Genomic DNA, 26134 nt, shown 5'->3' with positions numbered 1-26134 from the left:
CATACATCAGCAATACAATTAGAGTTTGGTAGTTTTATTTGGCATAAAAATTTAATTTTAAAAAGCTAAAATCAAATGTATCACATTTCAATATGCTTATGTTCCTAGATCATGCACTGACCCATATGTGTTCTGGAGGTAATCTATTACAGCTGAGGTACTAGATAGAGAATTGAACACTTTTCTCTCAGGCTGGGAGCTAACCCTCTCCAGCATGTAGATAAGATGGTGGTGGAAGCAGGTGAATGGAGTGCCCTGTTCTACAGAGATGTCCACCCAGTCCCATATACACTCCAAAGGAGTATCCTCGTAGCCGGTGAACATGGCCGGGTTAGCAAGCAAACCCCGTGCAGCCATCACACCTAATAAGCAAATCCAAACAAACAAGAAATTTACAAATTTAAAAGGAATACTGCCATTCATGCATAAGTCATACATGTGTACTTGTTCAATTTCATGAAAACAAACGTACCATCAACACCAGTAAGCCGGTGAGTGGACTCCACATCTCGGAGGTACTTTATGTCTCCATTGGCAATAACAGGGACGGATACACTGTCTTTGATTGTCTTTATGGCGTCATAATGGACTGGCTGATGCCGTTCTTCTGATGTTCGGCCGTGGACTGTTATCCATGATACACCGGCTGATTCAGCCTTCTGGCACAGATCCACTGTTCGCCTCAGGTCCTTGTGAATTCTGTGGGTGAAGCAAATTTCTTTATTATTGTTACATATTGCCAATACTATTATTTTTATTGCATGAGTGCTCTCTGGTGGACAAACTCTTTTGGCATTTCTGTCCTGCAATGTGTTATTTATTAGCCGACATTAGCACAAGTACTGACTGATATATCTGCAATAAGCTAATGTTGGCCTCACAGATTATCGGTCTAGCTCTAGTAAAATGTCCGACTGGTTCAGATTTTGTACCTTATCTTGATAGATGCTGTATAGTTTGGATTGTCCACTTGGTTTCTGACGTGTCTGACCATGTCTTTCACAAGTTCAGGCTTGTTGATGAGGCATGCACCATACCCAGCTGACATAGCCCATCTGAAAACACAACAACAAAACTAATCAAATAACCTAGATAAAAAAAAATCTTAAAGATTTGCAAGCATGGTCAGGGGACACAGGGTTTAATAGATTTTTGTCTAATGATCCATCACTTATGTATATTCAAAATAACAATGAAAACAGAAACATATGATTTTTCATTATAAATTAATTAAAGTCAAACAAACTGTGGGCTTTAGACTATAAAAAAATCAAGATGCTGAAATAACAAAGCAATAAAAAGTGACCTGAGGCCAACATGTATCAGGGCCTACTGTCAGTAGTTGCACCTTTGGGGACAGCCACAGTTAAGGTCAACTCCATCTGAGAAAGGTGCTACCACACAAGCCGCATCAGCCAGAGTCTGGGCATCATGGGAAGCAAACTGCACTATCAGGGGCCGGTCACCTGAGGAGGAGAAGGACAAATAAACAATGGTAATCAAAACTTGTAACCCTTTTGTGTAAAGATGTTGTGCATTAGAAGTGGTGGTGCAGCAAGACATACTGGGATTACACTGTTACAGTTCATATTGCAATGTTGCTACTCACACTCATTGGTGGTGAATTCACTGTCTCTGGCTTTGACAGATCGCATGAAGTCAGCAGCAACTATCATTGGGGTGAAGCAGATATCACAGTTGTATTTCCTCACCAGGGACCTGAATGCAAGCCTATAGGGGAAATACTATGAGCACAGTGTGCAACAGACACACAATACAGGTAGTTGTACCTACAGTACGTCTCATGTTTCAGGCAAAAGATAAGTGCACTTAATTAAAACACTTCATGCTTAACCGTAACGTTATATGTATATAACCTAGTGCTTTCCCATTGAATTTCATGCACTTCAGTACTGTCAAATAATTAAAGTAATAGCTACCAATATAATTATAGAAATGGCATAGATTCCGCTTACTTTGAATATCGAACCATCGGGGCACATATTTTCAGGACTCTTCCATTTTCAAACATGTCCATGATACTGGTGTTACCGTTAGAAGTCTTCATTCTTCGCAAGTAGCACTGCTAGCTAACGTTAGTTAGCACAACAAGCCAACGAGCTTTCTGTCCAAGAGTAGAGTTTCGTTTAAGGATATCTTCCGGCGTCTGACATCTATTTCATTGTTTCAAAGACGAGAAAAAAACGACATATACATAGACAGGTATGGCTGTGTTTACTTCGGAACAAAATGAACAACAACGTCGCACCAGTCCACCATGCGGGAAGTAAATGTGGGCGTGTATTTCAGACCTTTGAACCCATACGTCATACAACGCAATACGTGTTTATTAAATTTTTGATTTCTAATAAAAAATCATAAACATCCATCCACTAATGTAATTAGTTTAGGCTGTACAAGGCAATGAAATTTGTTAATAAAATTAATGAAAAACGCAGAAAATTGTGTTTACGTCATTACCATGCACTGAATGCTGCCTTCAGGTTCTGTGGGGAAAATGTATTTCTCGAGCTTTTAAATCACTAAAGAAAATGCTACTGTCACAACCTGGCTCAGTGAATGTAACAAAGATGGTAGTCCACGCAAGGTACTTCCTTAAATCAAACTCATTTGTTTTAATTAATTTATTAATATTATAATATTATTTTATTATATTTTTATTAAACTAAAATAAACAGAAGTGCAAAACAAGGCACCACAGCATAGATGTAGCCTAAACTGCAGGGAACGGAGAAAGAGAGTTGAATACATGGGCCAGCTTTTATGGCCCACGGGCCCAGGTGAGCGCAATCAGCTGACGACCCTTCAGAGTCAGCCAATTGCTTGCTTATGTTGGCCAGGACAACCTCCAAGAAATGGGGAGGGGCATCACACTACTGCGTTCAGTTTGTGGCATTGGACTTGATGGAAAAGGGCTCATTACACACATGTAGGGTCATAAACAATTTCAGTGTCCTCAAAAAGGGCATTGCTCGTTTGATTTCAACAGTAGGCCTACATGTATACAGCGACCAAATTACATATATTTTCAGACATTTATCCTACAGGTATGACAATAACTATAAAATATGAAGGCAACATGTAAATAAAATACATGGGTAAAAGATACCAGAGATACCAGTGCAAAGTTAATTAATCGTCAATATTAAGCTGCCATATGTTAGGATGTTGGGAAAATCATCTCCAACATTGCAACTGCACAGGGCTGCAATACCAAAAGGACAAGCAAAGGACAAGCTATAGTACTATCCCTCTCTGGCCACAAGAGGGCACTGAAGCAGCACAAATCTAAAACTATCTGTCCTCGCGAGGAGTCTTTAAAAGGAACAATTCACCCAAAACCAACGTATATATTATTTTCTTACCTTAACAGATCGAAAGCACATCCATTTATCCAGATTCTGCTGAGGTCTGGATATATTAGATGCACAGTAGGTCACAAACACACTCAGTGACATTTTATTTATAGCATCAAAAATATCTTTTCTGAAGTGGAATGTAAGCATTAATTTGTCATTTACAAACCACATGAAGGGCTTCTATTTTGTGCAGATGTACCTGCCTTTCCCTGGGGTGATGGAGGGTGTGTTGAAATACCAAATACTTACCTTTGTTTGCCGTCTACTTTTGAAAAGGACACACTACCTCCTGATAAAATACAAAATTGTTGAACTAATGAACACTTTATTTCAAATTGGCACTGAATAGGTGACTAATATCAAAAGGAAGCATCAACAGATACATCAATAAGGCACAAATGGTAATTACAAAAATATCCCTTTCCATGACTGTAGAGAGAACCGTTATTCAGGCGATAAAATCTCAGAACCTAAAAGTTGTTGTCAACTGATTAATTGGGCCAATTATCAGACATTTTGAGACAGTGACCGACTGATGCCTGCGGTCATGAGGCCGATTACACAAAAAAGTCTGCAGGAAGCTGTCAGTGTGGTTGCTATGGAGTCTATGCTGTGGACCGATGTTAGCGCTCCCCCTGGTGTCAATTTCACCATTCAACCAGACATCAGTGAGTACTGTGAAACAGCGGGAAACCTGCAAATGCTGGATGTAATGTTACCTGAGGGAAAACGCTAAGACTTAAAAATCCCTAGCTTTCAAAGCTCATTATTTTAGTGGTCACTCTTAATAATGTATAAGTTTATCGTCTGTATAATTAGATTGGCTCTGGCCTTTTAGTTAGAAAATGTGAATAACTTCCAACAGCTAAACTTCCTTACAGGGCTCCAAAAACCATTGTATATTAGCTTTGGGAAGGTGGTGAAAATGTTAGTTTCGACTCCTGTACTATAACTCATGCACCCACCATAGTCTTCTCTAAATGTTAACACATTTCTCTCATCCGAAATGAAAGCAAATCTAATCTAAAACCATCATATATATATATATATATATATATATATATATATTTTTTTTTATTACATTACAATGGATAGAATAATGTAGTTGAATGATGTTGCTTCTGACATACAGTACCCCGCTCTCCCTTAAATTCCAGTCATGTTCTGAAATCTACAGTAGCCCCATGTACTTCCCTAGGTCATAATTTAATAAAAATTCCATATAAGACAGTATGTCACTGGCTAAAATAACTATGTATATTAGACTGTAACGTTCATGGAATTATAGGTGACTTTTCTTTGTTTTATTTTTAACCCAAATACTTACCATGTATTTTTAAAGTGTTAAATAAATTTCAGTATAGTAAAAGTACATACATTTTATGTCTAAATTGTTGTCATTTCATTTTTGTATTTTATCAGATGCAAAAAAAATAAAATAATAACCACCCCAAAACATTATGATGTCAACATTACTTTGCCATTGGCAGTGGTGCTCTCGAAATGTCGGCATTGGCCATTGAAAATCCATATCGTTCAACCACTACGTTTAAAAAACTTCAACAGAATAAATACAATTTCAATCCAAGTCAAGCCAAAAGAAAGTGATAGCAGTGGAATACAGCTTCTTATTTTCACTAGTTAGCCAGTGAGTGATATCAAATCTCTCCACTTCTCAGTAAACTCCACACTCATGATCCATCTATACTACCTACTTTATCAGATTGTTGAAGCTTACAGATCACAATGAACAGAAAATAAATCGCAGCCATAACACTGGCCAGAGAGAAGGCTTAGGGAAGAGCTTGTGCTAATGTTGTGCAGAAACACAGAACACCCTGTGAAGAAACAAAACATGTGTTAAGTATTTTCACCACATCCTTTGTACAGTGTGGACAAGTAAGTGATTTCTTAGCATGCATCCAAACTCCAGCACCACATTTAATTGCCTTTCCTCTCCCTTGCACACTAGTCACTTTGAACCATATTATATATTAGCAGTTCTAAAAGCACTCATCTTTATCATTATAAACAATGAAGCAGACCTCGACATTCAAAGTTTAAACCAATCGCGCTGAATACTTGACTAACTTGATGTGACATGAGAAGAGTGACTTTGCTGGGGGCAAATAACTATTCTACTCGTCTCGGTCCATATGAGTCAATCCTACAGTCAATAAAAACAAATCAAATATGAGCATGTCTCTGGAAACCAACCAGCTGGAAAGTGAAGCATTTAATGGCATATCCATTCCAACTGATTTAACATCTTTAAACATATCAAGACATAGACTGAATGGATATTTCATCCGCTTTGTCCATGTCTAGTCTCCCTGATATCTGTAACATCGCAGCACAGATGCTTCCTGTCCACAGCTTGGGAAGGGCACTTAAAAGGATAACAGGCTATAGAACTGTAAAAAGACAACACAGCAGGTCAATGGCCCCCAGCCTTGGGGGGAGCTACAGTATAAGGGCCATGGGAATCACCACCCTTGCATATCCCTAGCCACCTGCCCCCCCGCCCCCTCACTGAGGTAGCTTTCTGTGGCCAGCCGCCTCCAACTCCACACTGGAGAGGAAACGTCTGGATAGTCGGTGGCAGTCGTAGCTCAGCTCTGTGGTGTAGATGGCACTGGTTTTCTTAGGGTAGACGATGGTGGTGGTCTTGAAGAGCTGCGGCCGATGGCGAGGCTGGAACTCCAGCTGTGTCTTGTAGTGGCGCCAGGTGCTGTGGGGCACGGCCATGATGGTCTGCCTGCAGTGTTCAAGGCCCTGGCCCCATGGCTGCAGGGCCACGCCCTGGATGAAGTGGCGGTCTGAGTCGTAGTGCACGGATGAGGTGTATCTGTGGAGGAGGTAAAGTGTAGTGGTTATATTTGGAGCAAAACTGTGGAGTGAAACTATAGTTTGCATCCCAACTGCACCAATGACACTACAACCCAAAGTCTGTCCAAGTCCGCTGTTCTCTTGTTTGCTTATGTACACACTTTGTAGTTGTTGGCCATCTTAGTATACATTAAAATAAAAATACCACAGCCTGCAAATCCTCATGGTGTGTGATTTAGAAAAAAAAGCATATTCTCACTCCTCCAGCAGGTCTAATGCTGCACAGAGGTCACATCAAAGCCAACCCACCTTATTTCCTTTGGTGGTAATGGATCAAGTGCTATGCCTTCCCCAAAGGACAATGGGTGTAGCTGCTGGATAGATCTGGTGCGTAAAACAGGAACCTGCAATATAAAAATCAGCCCCACAGTCAACACAAGGAGCCAATACTTTTAAGTTCTCATAGGGCCAGTCGAGTGCTGAAGTGACCCACTTTCTTCAGCTAGCCAGAACATGCAACAATTTCTAGCAGCAAAATAACATATTTTTTACTAATTGCTTATGCTTTTTATGCTTGCTTAGGCGGGCTTATTGGCAGTCAGCAAAACATTAGGCATGGATCCTGATTGGCAGAAACAATTCCAGAGCGAACTGGCAAAAGTGGCAACATCTAACGTTATTCCAATGCAAATCAACCTGGAATTTGCAGGACAAACTACCCTATAACACTAATTTATGCATCCGTGGAAGCTACCAGTCTTTAATGCGTGCTAAATTCATAGTAACGTTAGTATGCCAAGTCTTTCAAATTGCAAGTTATGGAATGCGTAAGGGGTTGAAACGACTAAATGTCAGCTGCAATTTGTGGTCGTCTGTCTTGCTCCAAAGACTTAATTTATTTCTTAGGGTTACCTACCAGGGAGCCTCTTCCCTCGTCTTCAGACACCGGGCTCACGCCCCCAGCTTTCTCCGCACACACAGGCAGCAGCCAGGCGCTGGGGCTCGGGCTCGGGGGTAGCCCAGAGTCCGGGCTGTCAAGTCCTCTATCAGCCCTGCAGCTCATCTCCAGTGGATCTCCTTCACATGCATTTGGCAAGTTCAACCTGCCAACCATTTCTGGTTAAAAGTTGCAAGACTCCAGAGAGTACAACGCAGGTTACGAAAGAGAAATATTTCCAAATTGCACTTCCGTAAGAGTTTTTGTTGTTGTTGTTGCAAAGTCCCACGGTGTTACAGCTAAACTTGTTCCGGACAGGATGCAACGTCTGCCCGGTGGAAATATCATCAACCAGGCAGTAACGTTAATTCAGATCCCACCAACCAAAAAAACCAAAACACTTAAAAATAAAACCCGTCCTTTACTTTGACATTCAAAAATATCAAAGCATGACCCAACTCCAAGATGAATGTGTATAAAGACATAAGGAAGTTTGACCACTTTTTGTCTGAGCAGGGAAAAGGATGTGAGGACGTAGCTACCCGCGGCCCGACTTCAAACTTCTTTCCCCTCAGGGAGGCCTTCAGATCCACAAACAGGCGAAAGGAAACGCCTTTTGGAGCATTTACAGCCTCCTGATTGGATGGAGAACAAGTGGCAACCAGAGACGGAGCTGGTCATGGGAACTTGTCCAGCCCCTCATTCAAAATTGGACCCTGGTTAAAAAAAAAAAAAAAACAACAAAAAACCCAGGTTGATATTTTTTCCTGGTATTGTGCAAATTGAAGCAGTATACGCCCGTTTGATGAAGCACAAGGGAAAACTGTGGCAATGTTTTAATAGTGTTCAACAATTTCCCGTGTAGCATACAATACACACATTAACATCTTGTACCTGAAGGCAGGAATGTGTACACTAATTTACATTTAATCTAAGGTTACAAGGACTTGCTAATGTGAGAGGCACTGGCATCAAAGTCAGTGATCATAACCAGAGCGCTGACTTCAAACAAGTAGTCGTTTTTTTGTTTTCTTCCAGAGACTGTGATGTGCTGTTTTTCAAGTTAAAATCCTTTAAGTTTAACTGGTTCTAACTTCCAAGTCAACCCAGAGGAGTTTTAAATGCCAAGGCAAAGCAGTTTAGGGAAACCATGGCTATCCTTCAAATAAAGTTTTGTTCTAATATGAATTTAAATGATCATGCTGCCTGCAATGATCCTGTATTAGACATGTCCCAGAGAGACAGCCAGAGGGCTTTTTGAGCAGAATTTACAGCACTACATTTAGTCTTCTGAGTGCAATAATGTACTAATGTTACAAAGATCAAACATTAGTGTCATGGGGGAAAAAGTGGGAAATTACAGAAGTAGATGATGTGTAACAACAGCAAGTAGCAGCTGAGGAAGTTTCTTCATAATCCAGCATGGTCAGCTTGGGTTCATTCATACTACTGTCAGAAAATGTAGTCTTTGAGATGAATAACTGCAACAGAGGTGAAGACCATCCCATCATTCAGTTCTTTTAATTCTCAGGATGCAATTTCAGTGTGTGTCTGTTCACAGTCTCTTCTTGATGAGTTTCTCTAGTTTACGGATGCGGGAGGACTCCTGCTCAGGGGTGGGTGTACTGAAGGACAGAGAGTGGCCGCCGTCACCCCCGGAGGGTGGAGTGGGTAGCCTCTGCCTGAAGAGCTCCAGCATGCTGCTCTGTTCACTGCGCTTCAGACCCTACACAAACACACAAAGTAAACACACACAGTGGAAATCACAGAGTATTAAAAAATCTCTCTTAAACACAGAACAAGAGGAAAATACAAAAATAAAAGTGTGTTGGTTCACTATAACAGGTGAGCTGTTTTAGAATTACGGGGAAAACATTAAAACAGACTTTTATGTTTACCCATAATACAAACAAGGTTTCAAACAGAAGCTAAATGAGAGAAATGCAGAGTTACATGTTAAAGCAATAGTTTGACATTTTGGGGAAAAAAAACATAAAACACCTAAATGTTCAGTATGAGGCTGGAACTAGCAGCTGGTTAGCTTAGCTTAGCATAAATACTGGAAAAGGTGTGAAACCATAGACAGTATATTACTGGCCAAAGCTATCCCGCTGGTTTGAATGGAGAGCAGTGAAGCCAGTTTTGGACCTATAAAATACTACTACATGGCTACTTCCTGTTGGCACCAGTGTCTACTGCGCATGATGGTGCAACATAACCGTGGTTTAATGACGTAGAGCAACGGCAGAAACACCATAATTCTGGTAGCTGCACAAACAAAAAGTTTCTTGCCTCAGTTTGTCTGACTCAGACCGTCACTGTTTAATCAGCCCACCACCAAGGCTCACCTGCCAAACACCAATGTAGTGTCACTGATAGCCGAATAGTTGTTTTAGATTCTCTGAGAATTTATAGTCTAAGCAATATGGTTACATCTCTCATGTGCGAAGGGATGTCACAGGTTTTTTACGTAATTTTTGGGCCTACATGGGACCATCCATGCAGGCTTTGGTCGGCTTCACTGTTTCAACTGTGGCTTACCCCCTTGTGTGAAACAGAAGACCTGACTCCATTCAAAAGGTAATAAAATCTGCCTACCAGCACCTTCACTAATGTCACTAATACATATAATCACATCATATGCCTTGTTTAATCAATGGAAAAACAACGACAACTTGTGGTTTTACAGGAGGGTATATGCAGATATTAGTGAGCTTTAGGTGTGCTGGTAGGCTGATTTACCTACCACCAAACAGTGCCAGGCTAGTTGTTTCCCCCGAGAAGCTAAACTAAGCTAACCTAATCTAAACTAAGCTAAGCTAACCAGCTGCTTCAGCTTATCCAGCTCCATATGGTATAGTATTGAGTGGTATCGATCTTCCCATCTTTCAACAGGAACACAAGCTTCCCAAAATTTAAACTATTCCTTTAAATTATTAGCAGAGTCAAACCAACTGACCTTCATGTCCAGAATCTTCTGGAAGGTCTCAGGGTTGCCATCAGCCAGGAGCTTGATGTAGTTATCAACAAACACCACTGCTGGTTCATGTGGGGCCATCACCACCTGTGGAAAAGTAGAGTTTAATGTTGGTTTCGCCCCTCCCTCCTTTCCTGTGGACATGGGACAGCCCAAGAGATCTTTAAATGATCCCACATGGGGCAGCTATGGTCCAAATGAGGGAAAGGGGGGCTACAACTGACAAAACCAAGTAGCTGTAGCTGCAAACAAACTCGAGACTATGGTTCTATATTTAGGAGCCCACTCCTTATTCTTTTTTCCTTTTACACACCAATTACTCCATGCATGAGTGGGCAAGAATTAGTTTCAATGGTAATTATTTTTGGGGTATAATGAGTCTGGGCAAAAATCAGCATTAGTCAAGAGCAGGCTGAAAAAGTTTAATGGGGCACAAGTCTTGGAATCTTTTTTTTTTTTTCCTCAACAATAGAGCCTGGGTGGAAAACGTGGATCGGATAGCATTTCTTGCAGCCGCTACAAAGCAGGCAGAGCAACACATGGCTGACAGACCCCCACCTCCCGTCTCATGCATACACATGCACACAGGGATGATCCCAAATGTTTCTCCTTTCCTTCACTTCAAAAAACGACCCAATATGTCCTTTTCAAGCTTTAATCCTCTCTTTTTACTCAAGGTATAATATATGAGAAGGTGCACTGCACAGGGAGGTAGAGGAATCAGAAGCAGGAGAGAAAGAGAGGGAAGAGCAGGCATGAAAGGCCCAGGATCGTGTGGAATTCTTTGCTTTCTTACTAGCCCTGCTGACTGAGTGATTTACTTAGCAACTGTCCTGGAGCCAGGCCAAGGGAAAGGTCTGTAGGGACCTTGTAAAAAAAGGGAAAGGGGAGAGGGAGTTTAAGAATGAAAACAGGCATAAAAAGGGAGAGCGAGAGAAAGAGATTAGGTGGGGTGGGGGGTGGTTCAGGCTGGACAAGCATGGGGAAGGGGGGGTTGCCTTTTAAATACTCCCCAGAAGAGAACTTTGGAGGTGGGAGATGGAGCTGTAGCTATGGTGGGCTTGGCTGGAAAGAGCATGGAAAACAGCCACGTCTCACAGGCACTGAAACCAGCCAGGAGAGGCCGTCTCAGACAGACAGAAAGGATCCGATGTACTTTGAACATAACTGCACACTGGCTCACAAAACAGACAACCCAAATGTAGTCATCTTTATCCTTCAAAGCAGATACTTTGACAGCTACACAAAGGTTTGAGGGCTGGGATCTTAAGCGATTACTCTTTTCTGCGAACTGAAGCGCCAGTTAATATTGCACCAGCTTAAAGGTGCACTACTGTATATTCCTATATTGACAATGGCTCAAATAATGTAATGTGAAAGGGGTCACTAGTAGTAGTGTTGAACCCACAGATTATCACCCGACATGACAGTTCCCAGACCGTTTTAGCATGTTTCAGCTCATTGTCTTGGTTTACGACACAGAACTTCTTTGTTTATGTTCAGCATTACCACTCTCTTCAGCGTGGTTTTGAACAAATAAGATCTCATGAACAGGATAGTTTTGATTAATGGGAGTTCATTAAATTAACTCTACCACTGTTACACACAATAAAAAGTGTGCAGCTTTGTACATGGCAAACAGTTCAATGCCAAAACCTAACCTTTATTTGGTGAATAATAATTACTGTTTTGCTCAATTGTACATCATGAAAGAAAACAGCCAGCTCTTTCATTAGATCATTTTCAGTTTTAAGAACAGCTAATTAAAGATTAATGTAACACATTAATGTGTGTTCAATGTAACCCTCTAGACTATCTATACATGTTCTCCAGGGTATACATCTTGCAAAAACAATACTGTTACAGTTCGGAGGACTTATCCTTTGCTCAGTTATTTGATATCTGTTTAAATCTCAGAGTAAGCTTTGAAATCTTAAAGTGCTCATTTAATTGTCCCAATGAACTGCAGTTTCTCGGTGGAGGTAGGACAGATTTAATGTCATGTCACAGCATCAAGGAGTGTAATTTAAAACTATTGTTGAGGCTACACAGGGGAATTCTTGTATTGACCTTTTTTTTTTTCTCCGTCTTTCAGAAACTTCAGTCTCAGCGAAGGGTAGAAGCAATAACCTATGAGGAACCTTGCTGTTGCACAAAGTCGATAGCTAAAATACTAGCCATAGTACAAAAATGTATATTTACTCATATGAGCTTTTCTAGTTCACAGAGGAAATATTTGTATGGCTCTTTCAAAATAGTTTTCTTTAGAGGGATGCAATCCTGGAAATATATCTTTTTATGTCTTCTTGCTACCAGGGACGAAAGGTCATGTTTGATTATTTCTTATGTATATTATCTTGTGCAGCATTGTTACTCTTCTAAAATGTGTAAGGCCTGTATTATTTGTCTATAATTATAATTACTAAAACAAATAGTCTTCTATAGGATATTTGTTATCAGGGTTTTTCTTTTGAAATGTCTTGTAGTATCAGATTTCTAGCCTCCACAATGATTATTTTATCCTCTGCTGTCACAGAAATGCATGTGAATCACTCAAAGGCCTTCATGCAGAGTCAGCTACGTCTGTGAGAGTTCTTCATATATATATATATAAAAAACATTCCAGCTGAAGGGGCCCGCTGGCAGTCAATTTCAGAAAACAGCAGACAGTAGTGAATGCATTCTATAATTCCATAATGTGAAAGCCCCTTTAATGTGTGGCAGATGAGTGGAAATTCATGTATATACATTCAGAGCATTTTTCCAGGAACAAAGATGGGCCTTACCCAGGCCATATGGAACAGCATGCATCCCAGTAGAAAACAGTCAGACGAGGCAATCAAATATGAAATGATGAGAGGGCTTGCTAGCCAGTCAATGTCTGAGATAAAACAAAGTTAGTGTGCCTAGAGGCACCACTAAGACTGGTTCTAATATAATACCATAAATTCTGCCATTGATCCACCACAAAGGCAAGGCTGTCGAAGCACGATTAGAGCAGGTCACACAGTTATAAATATCAGGACAGTCCAACCACGATCGCTTCAGGAAGGAAAGAAGGCCTCCCGGGAGTCAAAGGGAAATCAAGGGACAGGCAGGCGTGCACTCTCATTTCACATTTCTGTACACTCCAGGGACAGTTAATTAGGGTGGGGTTAATCTATGGCAGTCACATACCAGTGTCCTCCAGGGTTTCATAAGGTAATTCTGAGGAAAGGCCTACTGGCTGCATCCTGTTTGCTCTCCTCACTGAAAACAACATCCACCATGTTATGCTGCATGTATTTTGTGAGTAGACGCATGGCTGCATGCATTTACTTATTTACTCACACACCTTTCCACTGGCTCAACCCACATGCTGTGTTTAACAATATGTGCATGTGTGTGTCTTGTGTGGCCCGTCTCTCGCTCATTAAACCAGCAGTGCATGAGCTCCAATTCTATTCCCTCCCTTCCTCATGTGAGGTGGGTTATTTCATGAAAACATGCTCATAAAGTCCTATTGTGAGTGGGGTTAAAGACACAATTAAAGGGTTATTCTGCCCCAAAATAAGCTCTAAGTAGATAATCTGTTTGAGCGACTCAAAACAAACATAACAGTGGCTCGCCAGTCAAACCACAAACACTTGAGGATAAATGTTTGTTCAGTCTATTGTTGCTGCTAACGATGGAACCTCAATCAGTGGAAAAAGCTGCAGGTTGTGCCAGACTATTCTAGGTCAAGCGTCAACACCAAAGCTAATGTTTAACTGGATATGTCAGAGTTTCAACATTAAATCTGTACAATGGCAAACAAGAGATAAAGAAAACTCATTCAGACCGCACTTACACAAAAGGGTCTATCTAGAGTTCTGAGCCTTTAAAAGGTCAGAAACTAAAGCTTTTGGTTGTAAAAATGACCAGCATGAATTTAGCCACCCAAGTTAAATGTCATAAAATCTCAAGTGTCCATAAAGATTAAGCGGCCCTCTGAATGTGTTTAAGTTTTAACTATGTTGTATTTAGAGTTGAACTCAGGTTCCCATTAAAATGCATCAGTTAAAGCTCATTCAGAGTTTACATGTGAAAGGTAAACTCTGTAAATTTATCTCTGCTAGGCTCAGGAGCAAGGTTGAGTGTTTTCCAATATTCATCTAAGGAAGGTTAGGCTCTGCGCTTTTCCGCACAAATTTGCACCTGAAAGCTGCACAGCCAAAAGAATCCAAATAGGACTGCTGTAGTGGAGTCTAGTTTGCACCCTCCTCACCTTAAGGATCATCTCTGCACGGGTCATGCCTTTCACCACTATCTTGGTGTAGCTGGCAGGTGCCTTGCGGAGCACCTGGGAGCCTATGGAGGGCAGATCCAGCAAGACCGTCTTCAGGGAGTGAGTGTCAAGGAGGAGCTGGTGGAGTAGGATACACAAGACAAAACTCAGCCATAGAAGAACAGTTAGCGATTCAAGGAGAAACATGTATACATGCACACATAATGGGTACTAACATGACCTTTCTCATGTAATTATCATGTCTTGGCGCACAGACATGTACGGCTTAATATGTGTTTAAGATGGTGACTCAAATTAAGTTTTAGAACAGATTGGTATAAATTTAACTTACTTGTTCTGCTCCCACCATGCTGATAGGCTTACATCTGAACAGATGGTTGATAAATTTGGGAATAAAAGAACTAAGGAAAGAAAGAAGTGGGAAATATTTAGGAATCTTTAACTATGGCTTATGGATAGAACAATGATGTGAGAATGAATGTGTGTGTGTATTGTACTTTGTGAACTTGATGCAGAATTGTGTGAAGTATTTGCGCGTGGAGGCCAGATTGTCTCTCATGATCGGCACATTTTGCTTAATGTGCATGATGATTGATGTCACGTAAGGACTCTGGTCACCCACGTGCTCCACACTCTGCCATGGCATCTGAGAGAGAGAGAGAGAGAGAGAGAGAGAGAGAGAGAGAGAGAGAGAGAGAGAGAGAGAGAGAGAGAGAGAGAGAGAGAGAGAAAACATCATGTTCAATATATATCTTATGCGCTATATGAACTGAATGTGTGAGTGTGCGTCCAACCTTGCTCATAGCACTGAGAGCAGGGTCACAGGCAGCATCGAGGTCTTGAACCAGTAGCTGGATGCTGTTTGAGATCACCCTGAGAAAACACGAAAGTAAACAGCTGACACCATTAAAACACACTCTTAGAGGAGGTGGACTTTTATATAAAAGAAGAATTCTGCAGTTGTCACTTACGTGCTAAATGTATCCATCTCCCCAGTCAAATTAATTCTCTCCACCAGGATTTTATCTACTTTCTCCTTTAGTTTCTCTTCCAACTGGAACACATACAAACAAAAAAGTGAATACACACACATAAAACATACACAAAGCTTAATTACTTAACAAGCATCCTTTGAAATGTGTGTTGGTTTATTTAAAAAAATACTGACTTTAAATTGCTGTATGTGTGTTGCAAACAAACTGAATGGATGAAACCTTTCAGGCTGTGTGGTAATCATAACTGCCACGGTGAGTTTGTTAAAAACACTGATGAAACGCAGGTCAGATATTCTGTAACTGCTACATGACAAGCTTAGGTTCTGCTCCCTAGCGTTACATTGTCACTGCAGATACACCTCTAGCTCAATTTAAGGCATTCATTCATATATACAGATATGTGCAATTGTATGTGCATGCCTGTTGTGTGGTAGCCAGGCAGTACTCTGCAGTGCTAAGGATGCTGCAGATCAGGCAGAGCTCGTCCACGGTGAACTTTGCTGCTTCTGAGCCTTCTTTCTCCTTCAGCAGACTGCTGATGGTTAAACCCCCACTGTTACTGCTGGATCTGGGTAGAGATAGATGTAACCAGAGAGAGTGAGAGATAAAAAGCAGTAAAACAGAGAAAGAGAAAAAATAGTCTTCTAATCGCTAAGATTTAACTGCTGTACAGTGTTTGTACTTGTTTTCAGACATCTATCAGTTTTTGAGTGCTCATCTTTTGTGTTTTAAATTTTGTGGATGCGACTTCAATTTGTTTACATTTGGATCATAAATTACTGTGTGCAGTTACATTATAGGGTGAATTACACGGATTAGGGGTTGAGAACCCCAAGATGCTCCTAAAGACTGGCTGATGTGGACCCCCATTGCTACCGAGCTTTAAGAGAAACTCTTTTTGTGGTGCAAATCTTTTTAAACCACAGGTGAAGAAGGCCATTTTTAGTAACTGAGACACAACAGGCATAACTAAAAGCAGACGCAAGTGTCAGGACGCTGCGCCAATGAGCCTTCTACGGCGACCCAGTCATTAATAAACGTCATAACAGAGACATGTGGGTAAAACCACAACATAGTTCGAGCTCCTTTCGAGGGCCCCTTTCAAAAAACCTCGCACACCCCACTCTGCGACCGTGTCTGCATGTGTCTGTTAGTGTACGCACTTGCAAAGCGCATGAGTGCATCTTTGTACAGTGTTTGTATACGGCTCAGAATATGGTATACATTACTCAGTGGGCGCAAGTGTGTAATTAGCATGCATGCAAATCTGAGATGGAAACAGAGCATGCCTCTGTGTGTATGTGTGTACACCACAGCCAGAGATGAGTTCTAATGTGGCCAATGAGCCAGAGATGTTTTTGCTGGTAGCATATTAGGCTTTGCCACAACATAACCAGCTCCAGATCCCTCATAGCATGCCATCTCAATCTATCAAACACAGCGAGTGCTGAAGACATTAACCCAACAGCCCCATCACCATGCCGATAGAATGAACAAATATGGGCATGGCATGCTTGTTTGTGAAAAGTTAATCCCAAATAAAGCCGTGTTTGTGTTGCTGCCCAGAAAATGTAACGATTCTCATGGATGGAAATTGTTGAAATACTAGATTTTAAGTGAATGCTAGTGAGCTAGTGAGTATGTGGGATTGACTCAAAATATACAGTAACAATGTTCATTGTAATAAACGTGCAACGATGTGGCTTAGTCATGTGTTCTACTTAGTAGGATCAAATTATTGGCTTTGGCCGTTTCATGTAATTTGCTTACTATAAGAAACAGTATAATAATGCCAGACTTATGCTTTCCTAGCTTCTTCTGTTACATTAATATCTAGATAAGCCTCCAGGTCACAGATTAGAGGGAAGATCAATTTTCTACTTTTCCAGAGAAAAAATGTAGGGATGCACCGAAATGAAAATTCTTGGCCAAAGCCGAAACCGAATATAATGAAAGTTTGCTGAATGCCGAACAAGGTTTTTCACATTTTTTCAATTTATTTAGCCTATTGCATAAATTAAATATTAGACACCTTATTTTGAAAACCGGATGTTGTCACATAGGGCTAGGCAATAAAACAATAATGATAATTATCGCAATATAATTTTCCTCAGCACAATACAATAAATGTTCAATATATCGTCAATCAATATTTGCTTTAATTCATTTGAATCACAAACAAAAAAGCACCTAATTTTTCTATTAAAATATTTATTTTGTTGAAAAAAAGAGGCCTGAAAAAAGTTTAACTAATCATTTTTGTTGAAAAAGATTATATAGTATAGATAGATAATAGTTTTAAATGTTCTAACTCAGACTTTTGAAGGGATCCACTGTTTGGCATCAAGTGTTTGTCACATTCTGACCATAAAGAAAAGTTTAACCACATAATTAACCATCTGGTTTCTTCAATTTTCACTCAGGAGCAAAAATCAGCCTTTAAACTAGAAAGAAATAATGATTTGACATATATCGTGATAATTATCGATATCGAATGATATGAAATGTTTTTATCGTGATAACATTTTTGGCCATATCGCCCAGCCCTATTGTCACATGTGTATCCTCGTTCTAAATTCATCAAGTCCGACCCAAATTGATAAATAATGTTGTATGTGGTTCTCGTATTGTGTAACATGAAGATTTCATAGCCTCTACTGCAACACTTGTCTTGTCTAAAGAGATAAAATGACAGGATAAAGTCGCTAACCTGCCTGTCAGCTCACACTGGTCCATTTCAGTAGATTTACCATAAAGGCTTGAATACGTGTGCACTCCTAGCTTAAATCGCCTTCTCAGAAACGAGTGACAAGAAACACTCAAAGCGAGTCAGACCGTTTCTTGCCTTTCCTAAGAAGTCAGCCACAGATGGAGTGGATGTGCTAGGAGAGAATTCAACAGAACAGTGTCTGCAAACAGTGATTTTTGCGTCTTTCTCGGACACTTTAAAACGCCTCCACACTGCCGACATGTCAATGTAATTGTTCGGTGAAATTTATTCGGTCTTTTGACTTATTAGGCTGAACAACGAAAAGTGCTTTTTTCCAGCTATTTTTGGCCGATTAATTTCAGTGGCCGAACAGTCAGTGCATACCTAGAAAATTGTAATGACTTATGTATTTCGAGAGTGAAGTTGAGGGTTTTCCCTGCCATTTCACATCGGTCTTACAGCCAGCATCTACTGGCCATTTCAGGATGTATTAAGCCACTTCCACACTGGCCTCAGCAACTGCCATAGAATACAGTGTTGACGCCAATATGGAAGTGGCTTAACATTGAAGATATTTGATTTGACAGTGTCAATAAAAAGTAGTTATCACTTTGTAACAACTTCATGCTAGTGCTTACCTTTTATTTCTATACTGAATCTCTTTTTTGTTTTAATTCTACTATGGGACAAAGTTTACTCACTGCAAACTAAAGGTAACCCTAGCTCCATGTTAAGAATATAATTTCACCAATATGAGAATCCATAACTCCAATCTATGAATTTTTGTTTAAATGACCAAACATGAACAAGTCTTACTTAGGCAGGTTGCCAGAGAGGATCTTCCAAGCGTACTCCCTCAGAAATTTCTGGAAGATTGTTGAGAGGGCGATCATTGGTTCTCCAGTGCTCAGTTGTGAGCACTGCACCATGCACTTCTTATAATAGACAAAGAGGTCAGCACAGCTGGGCAGCACTGCTCCGCCCTCCTCTGTGCCCGCCTTGGGTGGGCCTTGTGCTCGGAAGTCAGCCACAAACCGGTCAATCAGTTCGCCCAGGTTCCTGCAGATGTCCGAAAATGTACAGCCAAACACACACAGGTTCATACACACACATGAATCAAATAAAAACATTTAAAACGGTAAAAACATATGATGTGTTCCTAACCCCAATAAATAAATAAAAGGATGAAATAACAGGCAGACAGACAGCCAGATGAATAAATAGGAGAAAATATTCCAAGCATATCAAAATCTTCAGTATTACAGTCAACAGGTCCACAGTCGGTTGGTGCGGCCCAATCCTACAGAATCTAGGAACTAAAGCCAAGGACAAAACAAGCAGGCCACTGTTCTCTCCTGCTATGTCCCACTGGGGACTAGCTGATCTGGCAGTTGCCCGTTTAAGGCCTTTGGACAGAACTGAAATGAGGTTGTAGCTGCAGAATAGGTCAATCCTGTTCCCTTGGACAGACAAACAGGATTTAACGCTCCAGAGAGGTAAGAGCCAGAGGCTGCATGCAAGCAAAGCAGTCCCACCATGACTGGGATTGGGGAGAGACTGATGGGGGAAAAGTGAAGGATGGTGGGAGAAGAAAGACGACGTGGAGATAAAATATAGGGCAGGAAGAAAACAGTAAGGAAAACAGGAGAGAAATAAAAAATAAAAAAATTAAATAAGAGTAAGAGATCGAGATGAAAACATACACAGAAAGAGACATGAAAAGGGGTACCAAAAAGAAAAAAATAAAGAGGTGGGAATGAATACAGGCAGATCTGCTGTGGCAGCACTTATTCAACCTCCCTCTCTTTTTCTCTCAGCGTCTGTGGTCATGCAGCTAATGGGAAACATTTCTGCCACAGTGGAGACAGAGGCATGTACAGGAACAAGAGATGGAAAGACAGGAAAAGGCAATGGAGTAGTAGGGAGGTGGGGGGTCTGATTGATGAGTGGGCAATGGAAAAACAATGGATCTGCCAGCTTTACACACAACCTGCTCCTGATTCTAGGTCTGTGTACCACGACCCAATTTGGCCCCGTCTGCTTGTGTGAGTGTGTGTTGCTCACTTGTCTTGGGATTCTATGTAGACGTATAGATGAGGTTCGAAACACTTGGAGACAATGCCGTGGAAAGGGTTGTCCGGAGCTTTTGGCTTCCTGGGCTAAAAGAGTGCACGAAAAAATGGAGGATTTAGTGAAATAACAAGTTTTAGATGTAGCTCCGGAGTCCCAATCAGTGAGTTTATGTTTTGCCTCTAACTCAGCAAGCAAATGTCAATGTCAAAATGCAGAACACAGAAATTGCATTCAAGGATAAAGCGGTGTGGGAGGTTCTATATATATGTTAGAAACAAAAGCAATTGATTTTCAGTGCATTAAAGTCAGCTACCACTTTATTAGCTACACCTAGCTATAAGTGAAGTCCAGTACAACATTCCTGCAAGAAATTCTATGTTCATGAAGGTTATACTGTTGAGTTTTTGTTGAAACTGCTTTAAAGAGGAACTTTCCAGTCATTTTGGAAGCTGTAGTTTGAGATAATGTTGAATTGTGTTGTGTTTTACTGAGGTATTTCTATCCTCATTTTAAGGCTGTTATATTAAAGTGGAGTTGTTTTATCTAATAAACTGCCACATGTTTGGTATCTAGTGAAGAAAAAGGATTGTATCTACATAAAATGTTTTGATTACCCCAAATGAATGGTCTTACTATTCATTATCCAAGCAATAGATAGATAATGCTCTGTTCTTGGTCAATATATCGCTTAGCTAAGACATCCTTCAGCCAAGACAACAAGGACATTAGATAAGATTCATGTGGTAGTGCATGGGAGAATACAGTCCCCTCCAAAAGTATTGGAACGGTAAGGCAAATTCCTTTGTTTTTGTTGTTCACTGAAGACATTTGGGTTTAAAGATCAAAAGATGAGTATGAGACAGGAGTTCAGAACTTCAGCTTTTATTTCATGGTATTCACATCTAGATGTGTTAAACAACTTAGGACATTTCACCGTTTGTATTAGACCACAGAATTCTTAGGTGAGCAAAAGTAATGGAACAAATAATCTAAAAGTAAATAACATTTAATATTTGGAGGCATAACCCTTGCTTGCAATAAATGCCTCAAGCCTGCGACCCAACGACGTCAAACTATTACAATCTTCATTTGTGATGCTATTCCAGGCTTTTACCGCAGCTTCTTTCAGTTCTTGTTTTTTTTGGGGTGTTTCTCCCTTCAGTCTCCTCTTAAGGAGGTGAAATGCATGCATTCAGTTAAGGTCAGCTGATTGACTTGGCCAGTCTAAATCATCTACATCATCAATAAATATTAATGAGCCTGTTCCAGAAGCAGCCATGCACACCCAAGCCATGACATTACCTCCACGCTCCATGCTTCACAGATGAGCTTGTATGCTTCGGATCATAAGCACTTCCTTTCTTTCTCCACACTTTGGCCTTTCCATCACTTTGGTAGAGATTAACCCTTAAGAGTTCCAGGCGACATTTTGTGCCATTACGTTTTTTTATTTAAGCCATTTTGGCTGTGTTGAATGTATATAGCTCAAATTTTCCGGAGGATATTCTTTTTAAAGAAATTTTTGAATTGTCGTCTCAGTTACTTAAATTAGCTTAAAATGGCTAAGCGACGCAAAAACGGACACATTCGTCCCTTAGGACAAAAAATGCCCCATTGAAAATGTCTTTTTTGATCCCGTGTGCGTGTATGCGCACACGTGTGTCCGTGTGTGTATGCGCACACGTGTGTCCAACGTCATCTTCAAATTCTTTGCTCTCTTTGAAGGCCGCACTCTGCATTATGAACTAATCCAGGAATGAAAGAGAAACAAAACAAAATTGGGACATTGTTTTTGTTCTCATTCAGGTTTATGCAGGTGCACTGCAGCCATGGTTATACACTCACCGGCCTGTTTATTAGATACAGCTTGCTAGTACCGGGTTGGAGACCCTTTTGCCTGCAGAACTGCCTTAGGCCTAGTCCACACGTACAACGGTATTTTTATAACCGAAGTTTTTCCTCTGTCTACATGAAAATGCAAGAACACGCTATCAAGTGCTGCCAACAGCATGCCAAACCACCAGGCGGCAATATGACCCTAACCGTAAAGCCTTGTTGGCCAATCAGATCCTAATATTGTAAACAAAGCAGGCAGTGGCGCACAATCTGACATCAAACACAGCAGATAACGGTGCAAGCACTCTTACATTGCAAGGCGAAAACTGGTTTTACTGTCTACATGACAACACTGCAAACAGCAAATCTTCACCCTGGCAGGGGTTTTCAAAAGTGACCTGATACTACGTTTCCATGTGTACGGCACGAACGGCCAAACCAAACGCATAGAAAAAGTCACGTTTTTGAAAATACCCGTGTTCGTATAGACAGGGCCTTAATTCTTGGTGGCATATTTTCAACAAGCTGTTGGACACATTCCTAAGAGACTTTGGCATGATAGCATCATGTAGTATTAGTAGTTGCTGCAGATTTGTCGGCTGCACATTCATGATGTTAATCTCCCCTTCCACCACATCCCAAAGGTGCTCTATCAGATTGAGATATGGTGACTGTGAAGTCATTGTCATGTTCAAGAAACCAGTTTGAGATGATTTGAGCTTTGTGACATGGTGCATTATCCTGCTGGAAGTAGCCATCAGAAGATGGGTACACTGTGGTCATAAAGGGATGGACAACAACAATACTCAGGTAGGCTGTCGCATTTATACAATGCTCATTGGGGCTCAAAGTGTGTCAAGAAAATTTCCCCCACACATTACACCTCCACCACCAGCCTGAACCGTTGATCCAAGGCAGGATGGATCAATGCTTTCATGTTGTTTACGCCAAATTCTGACCCTACCATCTGAATGGTGCAGCTGAAATCGAGACTCATCAGACCAGGCAACGTTTTTCCAATCTTCTATTGACCAGCTTTAGTGAGCCTGTGAGAATTGTAGCCTCAGTTTCCTGTTCTTAGCTGACAGGAGTGGCACCCGGTGTGGTCTTCTGCTGTTGTAGGCCATCAGCTTCAGGATTCAAAGTGTTGTGCATCAGAGATGGTATTCTGCATACCTTGCGAGTGACGAGTGGTTATTTGAGTTTCTGTTGCCTTTCTGTCATCTCGAAAAAGTGTGCCCATTCTCCTCTGACATCAACAAGGCATTTCTCGTCCACACAACTGGATATTTTCTCTTTTCAGACCATTCTCTGTAAACCCTAGAGATGGTTGTGTAAATCCCAGCAGATCAGCATTTTCTGAAATACTCAGACCAGCCCGTCTGGCACCAACAGCCATTCTGATGTTTGAACTCCAGCAAGTTGTCTTGACCACGTCTACATGCCTAAATGCATCAAGTTGCAGCCATGTGATTGGCTGACCAGCTATTTGTGTTGATAAACAATTGATCAAGTCTACCTAATAGTGTAAATATGAGCAGTAGTGCCGGAGTAGTCATTTTGGAGATGGCAAGACAGCACAGGATCTGGAAATGATCATATATCATTATAAACTAAAATTATGAACTTTAATCTGCCACGCAGAAAAAATAACAATGCATCAAAACCAATGTTGCTGCCAATCAGTGACCCATCTCAGGCCCTGATAATAATAATAAATATTCCTTGAATTGTATTTTGTGGAAATTATTTTAGTTCTTTTTGAGTTATGTAAACATATTGGCATTTAAAGGGTTAAAATTCCCCAAACATAATTAATGTTTGATATGTATATTTCAGGCTGAAGTAGCTTTGAAAGACTGAGTGTTTAAAGTGGAAAAAAAAATGAATGTATGATATTTTTACAGCAGTTTTTGGGAAGGAGCCATTTTTTGTCACGAGGGACAAATGTGTCAGTTTTTCTTCAAATGTGACACTGCAAAAAAAAAACAAAAAAACAATGCATCAAAATCAATGTTGCTGCCAATCAGTGACCCATCCCAGCCCCTGATAATAATAATAATAATAATCATAATCAAACACTACTTGATTTGTATTTTATATAAATTATTTTGTTTTTTCCCTAAAAAACACAGTGGAGTTATGTAAATATAATGGCATTTAAAGGGTTAAAATCCCCATATATATATATATATATATATATATATATATATATATATATATATATATATATATATATATATATATAGGAACGAGCAATTTTTTGTCACGCGGGACATTACGTTTGTTTTTTTAAGGAACTCTTAAGGGTTAATCTTGGTCTCATCAGTCCATAAGATTGAACTTTTGCGGCTCATCTCTGTACTTCTTTGCAAATTTCAATCTGGCCTTCCGATTCTTACTGCTGATGAGTGGTTTGGCCTCTATATTTCTGCTCTCTGAGTCTTCTTCTGGATTGTGATAATACCCTTCACCCCTGCACTGTGGAGGTCGTTGGTGATGTCACTTACTGATGTTTTGCGGGTTTTCTTCACAGCTCTCACAATATTTCTGTCATCAACTACTGTTGTTTTCCTTGGCTGACCTGTTCGACGTCTGTTTCTCAGTACACCAGTAGTTTCTTTCTTTTTCAGGACATTCCAAATTGTTGTGCTTGCTATGCCCAATGTTTGTCCAATGGCTCTGGTCGATTTTCTTTCTTTTCTCAGCTTGACAATGGCTTGCTTTTCTCTAAATATCTTTAACAGGAAATATAGTTTTTATAGGTTTGAACCAAGGATGAAAACTTAGACTAGTCATGGAGAGCTATTTAATGTTTGGACAATCAACCTAAAAGGCAACACCTGGGGAACAAGAAGTCAGTCACAATTTCCAATAGTTTTGCTCACTTGAAAAATGGGTGGATTCAAACAAATGGTGGTATGTCCTGAGTTGTTTAACACATCTAGATGTGAATACCACGAAATGAGAGCTGAAATTCTGAACTCTTGTCTCATACTACATACATGTCTTCAGTGAACAACAAAAACAAAAGGAATTTGCCTTACCGTTCCAATACTTTTGGAGGGGACTGTATATTTAAAAGAGGCTGCCACACTTCTGATCCACTTACCACTGCATTGCTATGAGCAAATGAGCCAGTCATATTCCTTTTTACAGAAGCACTTGAGATGTATTTGGCCTAAAGGAAGCTCCACATCAAAGGAACCAACATCTAACAGTCCCTCTTCATGTTGCAGAACAGGTCAGATGGGCTCATTCCAGGTCAACTTACCTTAGCCAGATCCTCTGTTTCTGTGCCCACATCCTCACCTGGCTCATCTTCCAGGAAGGGGTTAGTGGGTTCTAGAGGGCTCTCTGGCCTCTTTTGCTATAAAAACACAGATAGAGAATGCCACTAAGGTATTCCACGCTAACAATATTGACACTCAACAGTTTCTGTGACTGTTATAAACTATTTAAAATAAAGTCCAGGTTGCACCTCTTTCTTAAATGTTTATGTAGACCATTTCATGGGAGGCTTTGATGAAACTGTACCTCCAATTATAAAATTCCACTCAACCAAATCTCTGATTGAATTACAGAACCCAACAGGCATGGGCGCAAACTGACTGGAAGACAAGAAAAGGGCCTCTGTCTAGCCTAAATATGATCATTTCTGAACAAGCATGGCCTAGTTGTGCCCCAACAAAATAATAATCACAATCTGTCCGTTCTCTGTGTATCGCCTCCACATGCCAACATGACCTACATTAAAAGGTTTCCTCAGGCTGTGACACCAAGATTACTCTTTGTGTGTGAGTGTACACAGTGAACACAGCACGCTACAAAACAGCAGTTTCATGTCAGTGTGATTGTGATACAAACACAAGCAACATCGAGGAAATATTTTGCCTTAATGGCTTACACTAAAACAATACTGAAAGTATTTAAGCATGTGATAAGGTCTCCTTGGAAAATAGTGTTCACATATATGCAATATTTTACAAGAATACTGTGACTGAATGACATCTCAAGAAAGGTATTAGTGAAGGGCAGCAGTGCAATTACAATCTCAGATTTAATGATTGAATAATTTGAACCAGCTGGAGTCAGTTGTCAATAGACCAGTGTGCATTTGTGTGCCTGTG

At 40.5% G+C, this 26134-nt stretch overlaps 3 protein-coding genes across 6 annotated transcripts in view; all 3 read right to left on the bottom strand.

Annotated features, from left to right (window-relative positions):
• Positions 1-13: 13 nt before the first annotated feature.
• Positions 14-2748, bottom strand: dus4l (dihydrouridine synthase 4-like (S. cerevisiae)). 4 transcript variants are annotated; one of them, XM_046073056.1, is made up of 7 exons: positions 2482-2748; positions 1977-2174; positions 1610-1731; positions 1349-1466; positions 933-1055; positions 473-699; positions 14-362 (listed from the first exon to the last, which is right to left on the bottom strand). In XM_046073056.1, the coding sequence occupies exons 2-7, from the start codon at positions 2066-2068 to the stop codon at positions 97-99; spliced, it is 948 nt and encodes a 315-aa protein (XP_045929012.1). In that variant the 5' UTR covers positions 2069-2174; positions 2482-2748; the 3' UTR covers positions 14-96. The 4 variants fall into 4 exon arrangements, with proteins under 4 accessions (XP_045929012.1, XP_045929013.1, XP_045929014.1 ...); XM_046073057.1 differs by having other exon boundaries at positions 1977-2125; XM_046073058.1 differs by lacking the exon at positions 2482-2748 and having other exon boundaries at positions 1610-1669; positions 1977-2318.
• A 940-nt stretch (positions 2749-3688) lies between these two features.
• On the bottom strand, positions 3689-7731 carry rflnb (refilin B). Its single transcript, XM_046073060.1, has 3 exons — positions 7126-7731; positions 6519-6613; positions 3689-6228 (listed from the first exon to the last, which is right to left on the bottom strand). Exons 1-3 carry the CDS (start codon positions 7321-7323, stop codon positions 5910-5912), a joined length of 612 nt encoding a protein of 203 aa, XP_045929016.1. The 5' UTR covers positions 7324-7731; the 3' UTR covers positions 3689-5909.
• A 236-nt stretch (positions 7732-7967) lies between these two features.
• vps53 (VPS53 subunit of GARP complex) overlaps positions 7968-26134 on the bottom strand; it is a 32845-nt gene continuing 14678 nt past the window's right edge. Inside the window, exons 12-22 of the mRNA XM_046074338.1 lie at positions 25279-25374; positions 20160-20254; positions 18912-19154; positions 15806-15953; positions 15362-15444; positions 15185-15263; positions 14888-15036; positions 14722-14791; positions 14370-14507; positions 10106-10210; positions 7968-8872 (exon numbers count right to left, since the gene is read on the bottom strand). Coding sequence (XP_045930294.1) covers positions 8702-8872; positions 10106-10210; positions 14370-14507; positions 14722-14791; positions 14888-15036; positions 15185-15263; positions 15362-15444; positions 15806-15953; positions 18912-19154; positions 20160-20254; positions 25279-25374 — 1377 coding nt within the window. The 3' untranslated portion in view covers positions 7968-8701. The remainder of the gene's footprint in view (positions 8873-10105; positions 10211-14369; positions 14508-14721; positions 14792-14887; positions 15037-15184; positions 15264-15361; positions 15445-15805; positions 15954-18911; positions 19155-20159; positions 20255-25278; positions 25375-26134) is intronic.

The sequence above is a fragment of the Micropterus dolomieu genome, linkage group LG17, assembly GCF_021292245.1.
Source record: "Micropterus dolomieu isolate WLL.071019.BEF.003 ecotype Adirondacks linkage group LG17, ASM2129224v1, whole genome shotgun sequence".
Taxonomy (NCBI): Eukaryota; Metazoa; Chordata; class Actinopteri; order Centrarchiformes; family Centrarchidae; genus Micropterus; species Micropterus dolomieu.
Note: the sequence above shows the minus strand (reverse complement) of the source record. Positions and strands in the feature narration are given on the sequence as shown.